The sequence below is a fragment of the Magallana gigas genome, chromosome 1 (assembly GCF_963853765.1).
Source record: "Magallana gigas chromosome 1, xbMagGiga1.1, whole genome shotgun sequence".
NCBI classification, from domain to species: Eukaryota; Metazoa; Mollusca; class Bivalvia; order Ostreida; family Ostreidae; genus Magallana; species Magallana gigas.
Genome location: NC_088853.1, coordinates 529,140 through 545,117, shown reverse-complemented (window position 1 = coordinate 545,117; position 15,978 = coordinate 529,140). Strand labels below are relative to the sequence as shown.

Genomic DNA, 15,978 nt, shown 5'->3' with positions numbered 1-15,978 from the left:
CGAGTGCATTGTCCACTACGCTTCTTGGACACCTTATGTACAAGTACGAGCTTTAATAGTTAGAGGGAAAAACATTTTTATTGGTAAATATAAGATTTTATCTTCAAATTGCTGTTGGAATGTTCTTGTTGATTCTGATTTTAAAAAGGTTACCGGTTAAAACCTTTACAAAATGATTGAAGATAATATTATTGTGGCTGACTAAAAATCGATTTTTTTTTACCAATAAGGGTCTGGTTTGTAAACAAGATCAACATACGTAACATTTATGATGTTTTATTTAAATGTTGATTTGGCATTTTTTACACCCATATAGGCAGGATTTATGATAAAAAAATGTCCTTTCTCTTTTTCTGCGAGGAAGAAAAAAACAGTGCATGTTTGGTTGTACTTTTCTTAAAGAGTTCATTGCATTTTGAGTGCATATTTAGTTGTACGTTTCTTTAAGAGTTAATTGTATTTAGATTGCATATATGGTTGTGCTTTTCTTGAAGAGTTAATTGTATTGGAGTGTTAGAGACCAAACTTCACACACCAGGCGACCAGTGACCTATATATTTCCAGGTCACCTGTCACAACGGCCATTACCTGTACAGTCAGGTGTAGTGTGATCAATAATCGACATGCTGGCTGGAGTTGAATCGTTTCTTACATAGCACATATACAACTTACGTTTATATCTAGAAGTTATATCTTACAGTTGAAGCGGTAATGTGTTTTGGAATAGTTAATCATACAACAATTTCTCCCGGTTAATTGTTGTTGCATCTTGTGTCGAACAGCGATATCTGGGACAAGACCAAATTATTCACACTTGTGCTGTCTATTTATGAATGAGCCCGAATGTAATCCAAAACCTGATTTTTTTAGAAAATAAAACGTGTGTGTATATGACCCAAAGTATTTAAAATGATTCTTTTTTACAGAAAATGACCGTTGAATGTATTTGATATGTTACATGTACACGTATACAAGAATTTTAAAAATGCTTTAATATAGGCTTGTTGCATAGTTCAAACTGTACAAATGTTAAAAAATCAAATTAATTCTGTGAATTCTAGCCACATGGTAAGACTTTAAGGTAATTTATGGGGAAATTGTCCACATTTGCTAATAAAAAAGGAAGAATCCACAAATCTATTCACAGAAAATAGCGCGAGGAAGCCTATAAAACATGTATCTATGTAAACCATGTGTCTATAAATATCGATAAACAGTGTCAGGGAACCACACAGGCCAGCACTGTACAGACCACTTAAAACAGGTGTACAGGTGTATAACACTGTCTGTATGTAGAGGCGCAAGCTGTTGCAATGTTGTAACGTTAAGGTTGTATTAACTTTGATTCATTTAACCAATTTGCTCGATGTTTATTCTGAATCACGAAAGTTTAGGAATGGACGATCGTCATATATCTCAATGGAGAGTTTTTCCTATGAGTTACACAATCAATTTATTGTCTTGGTGAAGACCAATTACAGGTCGTTTTTTATCAAACGTTTGACATTCTAGAAATGTATCTTTATTTTGCATGGGTAACGATGCGATAGTTTCCCAGTGTTTTGAATGTAATCAATTTCTGGTAAGAATGACTGTTGGTTCAACCTTTTTTTTTATTTTAACTATCGATGCTTAACGATTTTAGTGGTCTCGTTTTTCATTTATACAACTCACATGCTGAAGTAAATGACATTGGTATATTCATGTATGTACTGAAGGTTTCTAAAGAGTAAAGAACTGTTCGTAATTATCATTTCTTTTGAAGAGTAAAGCTTTGTGAAATATAATGTATATTTACGGTTAGAGCAGCAAGATGTTTAAAAAATATTAATTAGAATTAGAATAGAAAACATATACAAAGTGAATATGAGAAATATGGATAAGATTTTGTTTTCGTTCATGAATAAAGACAAATAAATTTAAAAAAATCATAATAAGTATGCAAACAAAAATATGATGCCAATCTTGAAATTGTACCTGCATATACCTCAAGTAAATTAAGAGTTAATTAATAAAGGTTTGTTCGTTTAAGATAGTCCTGAAATGATTTACGTGACAGACAATTGCGTTGTCTTCAAAGAAATTAAGAAAGCATTAAAAGTGCACATCCCCCGTCATCCTTCAAATGAACGCCCACTGAATGTACGTTTATCAATTGACCAAAACCAGTATGTTCGTCTATCTAATAACCAATAACAATATGTTGTCTATCATTAACCGATAACAATATGTTTGTCGATCTATTGACTAAAAACTGTATCGGGACAGTTTTCATTATACCGATACTTTGATTTATCGAAACAAAAGTGTATTTTTGGCAATAAATGATATCTTAAAATGTAAAGCAGAAAAAATCTGTCTAATCAATTAAATTTTTGCAATTGATTAATGACCGTTTAATGTTCAATTTGTTTGAATGATATCAAATTCTTTAAAATTTAAGAATTTAGAAAAAAAACCAATTGTATTGATAAAAGTCACAAAGTAATACTTAGCAGTGAGTGCTTACCTCTGTAATCTGCTGAATGTTTATTGAAAACAAATCCATGCCATACCTGTTCTTAAAGGACACATGACTATCACGTGATATAAATCGGAAGTCAAGAACCATTAAACATCAGAGGTTGAAGGTCAAATGTAAATGACTCTGTAAGCCATACATGAACAATAACCTGAAAATTTTAGATAACAGTTCCCAATATGTAATATGCCGATGGTGCTTAAAATAAAGTTTTGAAAATGCTCGAACAAACATTACAGGCTTTTAATGAAAAGTGGTAAACGAAAGGTTCTGTTTTTCTCATGATATTATTTAAGAAATAAAGTACGAGTTTTGTGAATGTTGCAGAATTACCTCCTAGGTCGAGAAATGTTGTTTTGAAATATAAAAGCCGAGGCGCTAGTCGTTATTGTTATGTATTGTTTTGTTATGTTTTGATGTTTTGTTACAAAATAAGTTGATGCATGTTCAAATAATGTGAATTATATAAGTTTCATTTTATTTTTTTATATAAAGTATCTCTCATCTAAAAATATTGAAGTTGTAGACTTGTAACTGTAAGCAACAGCTGCCACATTTGTATCGTTACATTTTATCAGTGGATACACATTGATGCATGTAGCTGTCATTTTTCCAGTAAGCAAACACCTTTTTTACATTAAAACTGCGTTTGCAAACCTTTTTTAACAAATTACGTAGGTAACTCCACAAAACTTACGCCAGTCTTCAGATTTGTATGATAAAGTATTGGGGGTATGGAGTTCATTTTTTGAAAAAAAATAGGAAGTGAAGTCTGAAACAAAAACTACACACATTTGAAAAAAAAATACTTCCAAGAGCCTAAAAAAGAGAAACACATAACAAAATGAACATAACAAAAAAGTCAAAACGTTGTATTTCTCTTCTGATTCAGGAATTAAATTACATGATGATATTTTTCCATTCTTTCTAAGGAATGTTAAATGAGAGGTATTGGAAAATGCAGAGATGGTAGAAATGCTCTGTATATGAATGTCTTTTAGCCATCTTTCAGTCACTACAGGTGATCAAAACCTTTGGCGAATAAGCGATTGTCGAAAAACATTTAACTGGTATAAAATACAACATTATAATGATAATTATATAAATAACGAGAATGAGGATTTCCAGTCACTGCCAGTAGAAAGTAAAATGCTTGTTATAATAACGGCCACGGCACCTTAGCCCCTAATCACATTCAGCTTGTTTGGTTACAAATTTCAGTAACTAAAGATTATATTTATGTGTATTTGTTTTTCACTGTTTCTGTTCTAATTTTCCTTCTTCAGATATATTTACAATTATTTGGAGGTGTCATTTTTTAATGTGTTCAATTATTAAAATTTGTCAACAAATAAGAATGTGGCGAGTAATAAAAATGTGTCGAGTTATTTGAGTTTGTCGAGTTATTTGGTTAATTTGAGTTTATTGAATGTGTCGATAAATACGGGTCCAGACGTTACAGTGAATGAAACAAGTGACAACCCTTTCATTGGACTCCCGCTTAAAGTTTGAAAATGAAAACAAATGTGTGTCTTTAAAACACATGGTTCACAAACATTCTAACACCAGAAGTAAAAGTCGTGTCGCTATCATATTAAAAATACAACCTTACGACACTGGATGTATCTATCAATCATTTCATTGAAACAATTTACATACTCCTCCTAGACACCTGATCACACTTCTATCTTTTAGGAGGTCCGGGTTTGCTCTGCTTTGCATTTGTATTTCGCTTTATTGATTTTTGAGAAGGTGAACAGTTTGTTATTGTAATTTTTTATTTACTATGTAACTTTTTGCAAAACACAACATTGGAAATATAATGTACTTGGACAATTTCTTTATCGAGTTTTTTCTTTATTTTCCTTAAAACGTTCAAGTAACTTTAAAATCAAATGTTTGATATTTTCGTTAAATATGTTTACTTTGTTTATACCAAATCATGTTTTTTTATCTAATGATATATATACGAGGGTTGATCATTTTTGTTAACTGCAGTTTATCTCTTTTTAATGGTGTTCCAGCTATTTAAGCACAATTAAATTAACTAAAAGATTCCAATTATTTTATGAATGTCGATTGTTTTACCGGCCAACATAAATCTTTATGCAGTACTACTTCTTTTGAATGAACTTTACGATGATCCATTCAGCTACGAAAAGAATGGTCAGAAATAATTCAAGGGTGTGTTATGGAAAACTAGTTTTATTTTCTATGAGTGGATTCTTGTTAACTCTCAGGGAGTTCAGAGTCCCAATCTTCACAAATAAATGGTAAATAAAGTCCCTCTTTTTCTGTGAAGTAATTATAGTTTCTCTCTGGAAGCCACCGCCATCGTTCTTTGTGTAAGTCGTAGGACAGCAGTAAGCCGAAAGACTTCTCTACGACTGTGTAGGTGATGTTTTCCAGCCAGTTCTCGTAGGTGAGTGGAGACCCGTCGTCATAGGCTAGGACCTCGCCAAGACTGTCCTTGATGTGGACGACATTAATCCGGAATTCCACGGTGGCGTTTAGGTCGTGTTCTGTGAACATAGAATACAAAAGATGAGTAAGTAAATATCAACGACTTTTGAATTTGTATTTTAAAAAATACTTTAAAAACAGTGTGACTAATCCCGTCTTTAGGTCATTCCAGTTACAAAACTATGGTGAAGAAATGGCACAGTTACCCGGATGTACGCGGCTGACGTTCAGGTGGAGTCCGTAGTTATCCCCATATCACACCATTTACTCAGTCCCCGGCGGGACGTCCTTTATCGTCATGTAGAAAACTAAACCTGCGCACAGAACCGGTTGCGCATTTTCTTCCTGGAAGTTACGCGGAGCATTTACGTATCGTAACCAGTTACTGCAGTCAAGTGGCATGGCGTCTATGACGTAACTTCCGTTTGCCCCAAGTTTATCCACCTTGAAACGTAAAAAATAGGAATCATGTTTCGAAATATTTTCCACTCTGAATTTACTTTTTAAAATTTGTTTTCCAGTGTGTATAACATGGTAGGAACAGTTGCTTTAAATGATTGTTGATACGAAGATATTCAATGGCCATTGGAAGCAAACTAATTTAATGTTACTTAATGTATATATTTACTTACAAGACATATCACAAATAATTAAAGTCTTCAAACAAAACCAAGTATAAATAATACAATCTTAATCTAATGATTTGTTGTTTAGATTTGTATAATGTTGTTTACGTCTCTAGTTTTAATGTATCTTATATGTACTTTCCTCCCTATGGTGTAAATAGTTAGATTCCAAATATTTTACAATCAGATAAGACCTAACCCTACTACTTTATACAGGCTACCACACACCAATGATTAATGGTTTGATAACGACTGTTCTACAATCAGATAAAGACTTATTTACTACTTTATACAAGCTTCCACACACCAATGATTAATGGTTTGATAACGACTGTTCTACAATCAGATAAAGATTCATTTATTACTTTATATAGACTTTTGTGTATGTCATGATGAATAATTTGATAAAGACTGTTCTACAATCAGTGATAACTTGTTTACTACCGTATAGAGACTGTCTTACCACCCAGGAGTACGGATCTTTATCGTTAACACCGTTCCTGACGAGACCTTCATACGACCCCAGCACTGTGTACTTAGACAGCGGGATCTCTGTCCACGCCCCCATACCGGCCCCAGGGATGGAGGACAGGGCGATCTTAAACCCGGCGGGGGTGGTCAGGTTAGCGCGGTCCTCGGGAAGGGAACCTACAGGAATCTGAAGAATTCACACAACTAGAACAAACACAGCAATTACTGTTACCTACAGAGATCTGATAAACTCAACTATCTACAGCACATACAGCATAAACTATAAACGTTAACTTCAGAAATCTAAAGAAAATAATTATCTAAAACAGACAGAGATTTTATGTTTGCCCTTTACTGCAAACCTTTTTATATTCCAGAATTTTAGGCTCTTATTCAATCAGAAGAAATAATGTAATAATTGAATATAGACAATGTAATATAATTAACCTTGTTGTTAGTAAAATGTCGGTACTTTTTACTCTTGGTTCCATACTGAAGGAAGTCTTTGCAAACTGAAATGATATAAGTTCAATAAGATAATCAATATCAATAAGATAAGTTTATTATATCATTCGGATCAAGAAGACACTTAATGCTATTTCATGTGTGTATAGACCAGGTTTTTATACGGAACTCTATCAGCTAAGTATAAAATAGTTATATTTGAATACTTGAGGCTCATTGATTTTATAAAGAGGACACTGACAATTTACACTGTAACAGATATTACGCCTGTTAGTCTCTCACATACATTTTTCAGTTTCATCATCCCCGTTGATGATGACATCCAGATCTTTGAAAAGTTCCTACAAACAAAAGGGAAAAACAATCAAACGGAAGTCCTTAATCGCATTATTTTTTTGTATTTTTCTCTTTACATTGCTTTTTTCTTGGATAAAACATTTTGACATTAAGATTAACCAGTTATGAGATAAGTTTAACCAGATAAGCCAGTTATTAACAACAAATCGACAATTCATTTACAATAAATTAAGAAAATTAATGTACAAGAGATATTTAATATTTCATTTACCACAAATCATCTTTTCATCAATATCGCATAATAACCAATCAGTGTTGTTTGCTATATTCATGCAAGTGATTGATGTATTTAATCAACCAATCATTTACAAGGAATAATTAACCAATCATTTACAAGGAATCATTAACCAATCATTTACAAGGAATCATTAACCAATCATTTCCAAGGAATATGAAGAATGTTGAAAAACGTTGAAGAATGAATTATTACACATAATGCATGTATATAGATATCCATTTAAACGAGTGGTAGTACTGAGTTTGCAGATAAACTTGCAGAGTTAGATTTCTCGGTAGTTTTCAGGTATCTTCCAAATAGAGGACGGATTTGAGTTTATATAAAGTTCTGTGAAAAGTGTGAAGTCACGATCGTGAGACATACGTATTCGCCGCTGGGAAACATGTGATGCAGTCACTTTGTCACGTACAATTTTTCTCCAGGAAGGTTTTTCGGGAAAAAATCCATCGTCCAGAAATGTCCACAAATGATCAGTAAGATCATATGATTGTAGAATACTCATAATATCAGGGATAAATCCCAACTGGTTTGTCGAGAGATCGTGAAAATAAGAAAATAATCTTGTGAGGAAAATGTTCTTTGTTAACATTTTTGGGTTGAGGCGACATAGTCGGCCTAGGAATAATAGCTTTCGAACGTCTAATTCTGCACATATGGGGAGTACATCGAACTACGATTCACACATATCTGATCTGCTTAATTTGGGTAAGTTTAGTGAGTTTTTGCAAATAAAATGTTGGAATATATTCAATTGGTTTCTGTCTCTAAACGACAAATTATTCCAGAGTTCGCACCCATAGAGTACTGATGGTAGCACAATTGTTTTGTAGAGATGAGTCAGTGTTCTAGGATTTAGGAATGGTGAACCAAGGTCAGATAGTGCAAAATATGACTTCTGTCCTTTGTTACAGGCCTCCTGCATTCGGTCAGAGAGTTTACCTTTTTCATTTATAATTATACCTAGATGGTTGTAAGACCGGTTGCACGATACAATCGCTGGACCTAGATGCCAAGACATGTTGCATGTGTCTAGTTTAGCTCCTTGTGCACGGAACTGCAATACGCACGATTTGGATGCGTTAAATGTAAATCGCCATTTGCAAGCGTACCTATATGCGATGTCTAACAGTTTTTGAAGCGCAAGTGGAGTGACAGCAATTAAAGACAAGTCGTCGGCTAAGGAAGGGCAGCTGCTGGGTATATTAAGTATACCTGTGTTTGGGCTACCATACTGTAACGCTTGAATAAGGTCGTTGATGTAAACAAGATAAAGAAAGGTAGACAGGACACCACCCTGTCTAACGCCTTGATATGTCGGAAACCATTCTGAACGGGTGTGGTTCACTACTATTGAGCTCACAGTATCCTGGTGACACTGGTTAATTAGCGACCATAATTTTCCAGTTATGCCAAGTTTGTGTAGTTTGACCATGAGTTATTAACCAATCATTTACAAGGAATCATTGACCAATCATTTATAAGGAATCATTTACCAATCATTTACAATGAATCATTAACTAATCATTTACAAGGAATCATTAACCAATCGTTTACAAGGAATCATTAACCAGTCATTAACAATGTATCATTAACCAATCATTTACAACAAATTATTAACCAATCATTTACAAGGAATCAGTAACCAGTCATTTAAAAAATAATCATTAACCAATCATTTATAAGGAATCATTGACCACGGGGATGTTATGTAACATATCCGGATGAATCCTATTTACTCCAAGAAACCGTCCATACTCGTCACCGTACCACAGTAAAAGCTCCATCCCGGGATACACGTCACGTGACGTCATATAGAACACGATGCCGGCGCAGGGTACGGGGATGACGTTTTCCTCCCTGTAGGTGGTCGGTGAGTTAAAAAATCTGAGCCAGTTACTACAGGCCGGGTCAGCGGCGTCAATGACGTAGGTACCGTTACTTCCCTGTCTGTCTACCTGACATAGAACAGGGAACTATTGTGTTTCAATCGGCTAAGAAGTGTTGTTTTTGTGGTAATGGTGTATGTAAATTAACGTGTTCCCTTTTAGTTTTTGAACGTTTCAATTAATCTAATATTTTTTTCTGACAAATAATTTGGAAGATACGAATTTTTTGTAGTTCGCTATTTTTGTACAAAACACGTGCTAGCCATTTTGGATTGGAATTGAGCAAGATGGAAAGCACGTGACTGCGAGCCCGGAATTGGTCATCTCAATCGAAAGTACTTTCATTTTGAAACTTAGTTTGTAAACAAATCAAGTTTTTTGGTAAATTTTACGTTATTTTTATAATTTCTTAGGATTATTTGGAAAATTTTAATAAAAAGTTAGCTACGTTACATATTTTGTGTGAACATTTTTTTTGAGAAATAATTGCCCTTATTTCAACATTTCTTTATACATAGAGTAGGTTGCATTGGTAGGGTCAGAGACACTCAAGCTGTTTTGTGTTATAAACCTTTTCTCAAATATTACGCTTACACACAACTGTACTACTATGGCTGTCAATATCTATCCTGCAAGTGCTCAAGAGTTGCGGACATTGGAGGGTGTTGGAGAGAAGAAAGCAGCCAGAATTATCAAGCTGCGTGAAACTCAAGAAGTTATAAGAGGAAAATTTTGCTGCTGAAATTCAACTTTCCATAAAAACAATTCAACAGTGGATACAGGAAAACAAATTGTCATTGCTTAAGATACGAATGTCGTTGCCAACCACCCAGGAGGATTGCCTGTAGACCAAACGTCATCTGAAATGCGCCTTAGTCGAATGGAGACCATTATTTTCCAGCTGGGACAGTCATTGCAGACAATTGCAGAGGAGATAAAATCCCTAAAGGACTCCACCCTAGCCAGTAATGAAAAAGTCGAGGAATGTCAGCAGATAATTCAGGAACCTGACCAAATGGTAGCTTTCAGTACAGAGAAACAGCAACAGAAATTCAGTCCAAAGAATCAACAAGATTATATCAACAGATTGCTAGACGCTATCCCATCAAACGGAATATATCAAACAGCCGCAGAAGGAACTTTTCTCAAGGGAAGAACAGATGGTAGAGCAAACTACTAGAAAACAAGTATACCTATTTAGGTTAGCTGTGGAAAGCCTGTGTCGTTCTCGTTAGCTGCTGACTCCATGTCCCCTTTAAAGCCATTGGGTAATATTCTGCATGGCGATTCAACCAGGTTTTTCTCAGCTTTAAGAAGCATGCCTACCATGAGCAAACAGACAAACTGTGATGTACCTCAAGTCTCTGAGGATCTCATGCATGTATCATCAATGCCAAGGGCCAGTGTAGTAAATTCAGCCCCGACCGTGCCTTTTGCAGCCAGCACTACTGTGGGGTCAATGGCTCCCGTTGCTGCTCCTAGTCAAATCACATCATCCAAGATAAGAAAACGACACTGATACAGATCCAGCTCATCTTCATTAGATAATGTTGACTCTGCACCTCGAAACACCCAATTCACTGCCATCACTGAATGTGGTTGTGGACGTGGAGGGACAGATCAAAAAGCCATTTGAATACGGATATTACAGAGTTTCCTGACCTTCCAGTCAATATAATATAATGAGTCAGTGTTTATAAAGGATACATAAGTTAAGAGGGGCTATGGAATACTCAGTGTTTGAAGAAGATGGGTAGTAAGGGCCGTTAGTGATGTTAGACTAAACAGAGACTAACACCAGATGAAGTCAGTGTTTGAAATGTGTATAAATAACTTATTATTAAGAATATACTTGTATAAGTAACTTATTAATAGGAAGATACATGTATAAGTAACTTATTAATAGGAAGATACATGTATAAGTAACTTATTAATAGGAAGATACATGTATAAGTAACTTATTAATAGGAAGATACATGTATAAGTAACTTATTAATAGGAAGATACATGTATAAGTAACTTATTAATAGGAAGATACATGTATAAGTAACTTATTAATAGGAAGATACATGTATAAGTAACTTATTAATAGGAAGATACATGTATAAGTAACTTATTAATAGGAAGATACATGTATTAAGTAACCTAAAGTAGATTCATGTGTGAATACAAACAAAACTCAAATACAGACCAAGAGTTTGTAACTGGGGAAGATTGACTGATGTCATGTTAACACAATGTTTTTATGAATATTCATTCCAGATGGAGAGTTTGCCTATGATGATGAAATGATGACTCTGTTGGATGAAGAACAAGCACTTATTCTGGAGGAGGAGGAGCTTTTGGCTATAGGTATTGAATATTCAACAAGAGGGTTTAAGTAGAGGAGACTTCTGGCTATAGATAATGAATATTCAACAAGAGGGTTTAAGTGGAGAAGCTTCTGGCTATAGATGATGAATATTCAACAAGACGGTTTAAGTAGAGGAGCTTCTCGCTATAGGTATTGAATATTCAACAAGAGGGTTTAAGTAGAGGAGCTTCTGGTTATAGATAATGAATATTCAACAAGAGGGTTTAAGTAGAGAAGCTTCTGGCTATATATTATAATGAATATGCAACAGAGGATTATTAGTATGCAAAAAAGGGGTCCCTTTTATATTCATTTGAAAATGAAATAATTATTAATTTCAGTCGCACCTGCTGTTATGGCCACCTTTAAACAGCGGCCACTCGCCATTAGTGGCCAGTTTCAATCTCGCATGTTTAGTTTTTCACTATATAATTCATTTAAGCAGCCACCTCTCTAATGCGGCCAGCGGGCAGTGTTTTTAGGCCCGTGCTTTCAACATGTCTGTTTTGTCACATGACTTCCGACTCTGACATGTCACCCTGTATCGAAAGAAGCTAAACTTAGACGATAATGAGTTTATGACAAATAATTGAGTGTGTAATTTGAATTCTGCTAAGATTTAATGAGATAATTGTTTATAAAATCTCTAATGACAAGAGGGTAGAAGAAAAGGGGAGTAACTCACTCCAGAAAATCAATTCGTACGTAGAATACTCCTGAAAACACCACAAAAGACATTATAGAGACATTGATAGATAAAGATTTATACAATGTTATTTTATTACAGAAAGAGAACTGAGAACAAAGATGGACACAGAGAAACACGAGATAGAGAGATTAAACCAGGAACTGGATGAGCTCAAATATCTAAGACAGGACTCAGATGTTGAGGAATACAGCTCCGAGTCAGACAGCAGCTATGAGAGTGAGGACGAGGAGGACCTACAGGAGATCCTCAAACAGCTGATAGCTAAGAACGAGGACCAGGTGGTAATGTAAATTACTATATAACAGATAATATAAACGTATGGGGATACAGGTAAATCTTGAACAGCTGATAGCGAGGAATGAAGATCAGGAGGTAATATAAACAGATGATAGCGAGGAATGAAGATCAGGAGGTAATATAAACAGATGATAGCTAGGAATGAGGACCAGGTGGAAATATAAACATATGATAGCTAGGAATGAGGCTCAGGAGGTAATATAAACAGATGATAGCTAGGAATGAAGATTAGGAGGTAATATAAACAGATGATAGTACGGAATGAAGACCAGGAGGTAATATAAACTGATGATAGCTAGGAATGAGGATCAGGAGGTTTTATAAACAGATGATAGCTAGGAATGAGGATCAGGAGGTAATATAAACAGATGATAGCTAGGAATGAGGATCGGGAGGTAATATAAACAGATGATAGCTAGGAATGAGGACCAGGTGGAAATATAAACATATGATAGCTAGGAATGAGGACCAGGAGGTAATATAAACATATGATAGCTAGGACTGAGGACCAGGAGGTAATATAAACATATGATAGCTAGGAATGAGGACCAGGTGGAAATATAAACAGATGATAGCTAGGAATGAGGACCAGGAGGTAATGTAAACTACTATATAACAGATGATATAAACAGGGGGGGGGGATACAGGTAAATCTTGAAATGCTGATAGCGAGGAATGAGAATCAGGATGTCACAATTATTGAACAATGTTGTAGGTAGTGTAAACAGCTGATACCATTATATAATAGATAATAAATAAAACAGCTAATAAACAGAAATAAGGGACAAGAGGTGATGTAACAATTAGCCAACAATCAGGACAAAAGAGAGGACTCTGGTATGCAACTAATAGTTTCTTTTTAAATATACTGTAAATTCCTAATTAAACATGAGGAATTAATATTTGCATACAATCGCGAGAAGCCGTCTTGTGAATTCTTAAATCTCGCTTTTAGTTTTCTGACACATGTAAAGTACATGAAACTATGATAAAATTTGGGCATTTGCGATTTTATGTTCTTGCAATTTGATGGAAAATGGTTGAATTTCAGAAATAAGTACTCGCATAAAATAAGTAATCTACGATACAGTAGAGGAATGAAATAATGAAATAATGAATGTAGCTGCTGATTAGCACTCAAAAAATTAGATATTCATCATCATCATCATTATATTCTTTAACTTAAGCAATATCCTAAGAGTTATTTTGAAGTGCAATATTTGGAGAAAAAAAAGTACATTCTTTGGAAATGTATAAGTTTAATGCCTTAATTCTTTTTACAGAGAAAGAATGCAGAGTTGTGTAGTAAAATCCATGAAGAGAGGATGATTTGTCTGGATGTCAAGGTTCAGATCCGGATGATACAACAGAAACAGTTGGAGAGCTCTCTTAGTATACAGGCAATCCTTGGATAACAACACAATAACACAACAATAACATAAAGACAACATGATACAACAGAAACAGTTGGAGAGCTCTCTTAGTATACAGGCAATCCTTGGATAACAACACAATAACACAACAATAACATAAAGACAACATGATACAACAGAAACAGTTGGAGAGCTCTCTTAGTATACAGGCAATCGTTGGATAACAACACAATAACACAACAATAACATAAAGACAACATGATACAACAGAAACAGTTGGTGAGCTCTCTTAGTATACAGGCGATCCTTGGATAACATCACAATAACACAACAATTACATAAAGACAACAAAACAACAGCCAAAGAATTCTTTCAGCATTCAGGCAATTCTTTGACAACAACACCACACATCAACAGTTATACAACAACAGCATCTGGAGAGAGCTCTCTCTCAGCGTTAAGATTATTTATTATTCGAATGAAAACAGACAATTCATATCTTTATTGATAGAATATATAGTAAACTGTATTTACATCAATGATAGTATTCATATAACAGTGTATTACTGTCAAATGTAATTATTGTTAATACTTTAGTTATTGACCCTGACATGTATCCATTTATATTTAGGCTGCTTAGGATGTAATGGATTCTGCATCCTGCCCTAAGTTTTGACTTAAGTAGATTTGCTGATATTAGTTTTTCTTTGTACACTCAGAGAACGTGTTGCAACAGATGTAAATAACATAGTTAAAGGATCTAACGTGTAGATGATTGATGATAATTTTTAAGTTCGTCAGGACTTGAATTATTAAATGAATATTCCTTGGAAATGTTGGAAATCTGCAATTTGAAAGTAATAACTGTTAGCAAATGTGTGAGCATAGGTGTATGTTTTGAAGATGAAATAGGCATAAAATTTGAACAGTGAAGAACACCTTTGACTGTTTTCAACAGCACTAGTTATTCCAGGTATCAGGTGTCAGTACATTGTACTTGTAAGAAGTTGTGTCAAATCTGGCATTTCAGACGTGTAACTTTTATATAAAAGCGATTAAATGCTGACGCAAGGAATGGCAGATCCTGTGAGGTTGTTTGGAGTACAGCTGACCTTTAATACCTTATCTTTCTGCCAATGATATTCTGTATATTGTATCTCCGAGTTTGAATACGATTCCTTGATAACACTATCTAATGATCACAAGAAGCTGTAGATAATTGAATTAAGTTCTGATAGATCATTGAATTAAGTTAAGATTAGACACAATAAGTCCTAAGATGCCTAGATTTTTCATGTCTTATGATCACTAGTACATGTCCATAATGTGATTGAGTTGAGAGTAGATATACAGCAAAACTCGGTTATAACGAAGTCACTGGGACCTAAGAAATTACTTCGTTATATCCGTAATTCGTTATAACCGTATAAGAAATTCATTTAATTTACATTACTGGGGATCCAAGATGACTTCGCTATATCTGTGAATTCGCAATATCCGTGTTCGTACAAAACGAGTTTTACTGTAGTATTGACTGTTTATGATGTGTATTATATGTATCTTGTTATTACCTGCATGTTGTATTGACTGTTTGTGATGTGTATTATATGTATCTTGTTATTACCTGCATGTTGTGCAATAAAGTTGTGTATATCATTGTTACTCCAATTCTCAGGTTTGTTTGTTATCATGGGGTAGATAGATTGATATAGCTGTTTAGGCTAAGACATTACCATGCTAAAGATGATTGACCCTTAATTAGATAACTAGATTGTTGATTTTGAGTTGAGATCAGGATTGTTCCTTATCAGTTTACTAGATTGTTGATTTTGAGTTGAGATCAGGATTGTCCCTTAATTAGATATCTAGATTGTTGATTTTGAGTTGAGATCAGGATTGACCCTTAATCAGTTTACTAGATTGTTGATTTTGAGTTGAGATCAGGATTGTCCCTTAATCAGTTTACTAGATTGTTGATTTTGAGTTGAGATCAGGATTGACCCTTAATCAGTTTACTAGATTGTTGATTTTGAGTTGAGATCAGGATTGACCCTTAATCAGTTTACTAGGTTGTTGATTTTGAGTTGAGATCAGGATTGACCCTTAATCAGTTTACTAGATTGTTGATTTTGAGTTGAGATCAGGATTGACCCTTAATCAGTTTACTAGGTTGTTGATTTTGAGTTGAGATCAGGATTGACCCTTAATCAGTTTACTAG

The 15,978-nt window shown here is 34.5% G+C and overlaps 2 protein-coding genes and 2 long non-coding RNA genes across 4 annotated transcripts in view; 2 read left to right on the top strand and 2 right to left on the bottom strand.

Moving 5' to 3' along the window:
* LOC136272936 (uncharacterized) overlaps window positions 1–15,605 on the bottom strand; it is a 160,346-nt gene extending 144,741 nt beyond the window's left edge. Inside the window, exon 1 of the long non-coding RNA XR_010711003.1 lies at window positions 15,331–15,605. This is a non-coding gene — a long non-coding RNA (uncharacterized lncRNA). The remainder of the gene's footprint in view (window positions 1–15,330) is intronic.
* The window catches only part of LOC117684008 (uncharacterized), a 92,211-nt gene that overhangs the window by 49,444 nt on the left and 26,789 nt on the right, over window positions 1–15,978 (top strand). The window lies entirely within an intron of this gene.
* On the bottom strand, window positions 4,547–6,933 carry LOC136273095 (uncharacterized). The gene is made up of 5 exons (XR_010711272.1): window positions 6,833–6,933; window positions 6,529–6,593; window positions 6,074–6,268; window positions 5,191–5,428; window positions 4,547–5,043 (listed from the first exon to the last, which is right to left on the bottom strand). It is a non-coding gene; the product is annotated as an uncharacterized lncRNA (long non-coding RNA).
* On the top strand, window positions 11,256–15,421 carry LOC136272933 (ralA-binding protein 1-A-like). Its single transcript, XM_066076135.1, has 3 exons — window positions 11,256–11,379; window positions 12,168–12,370; window positions 13,670–15,421. Exons 1-3 carry the CDS (start codon window positions 11,316–11,318, stop codon window positions 13,799–13,801), a joined length of 399 nt encoding a protein of 132 aa, XP_065932207.1. The 5' UTR covers window positions 11,256–11,315; the 3' UTR covers window positions 13,802–15,421.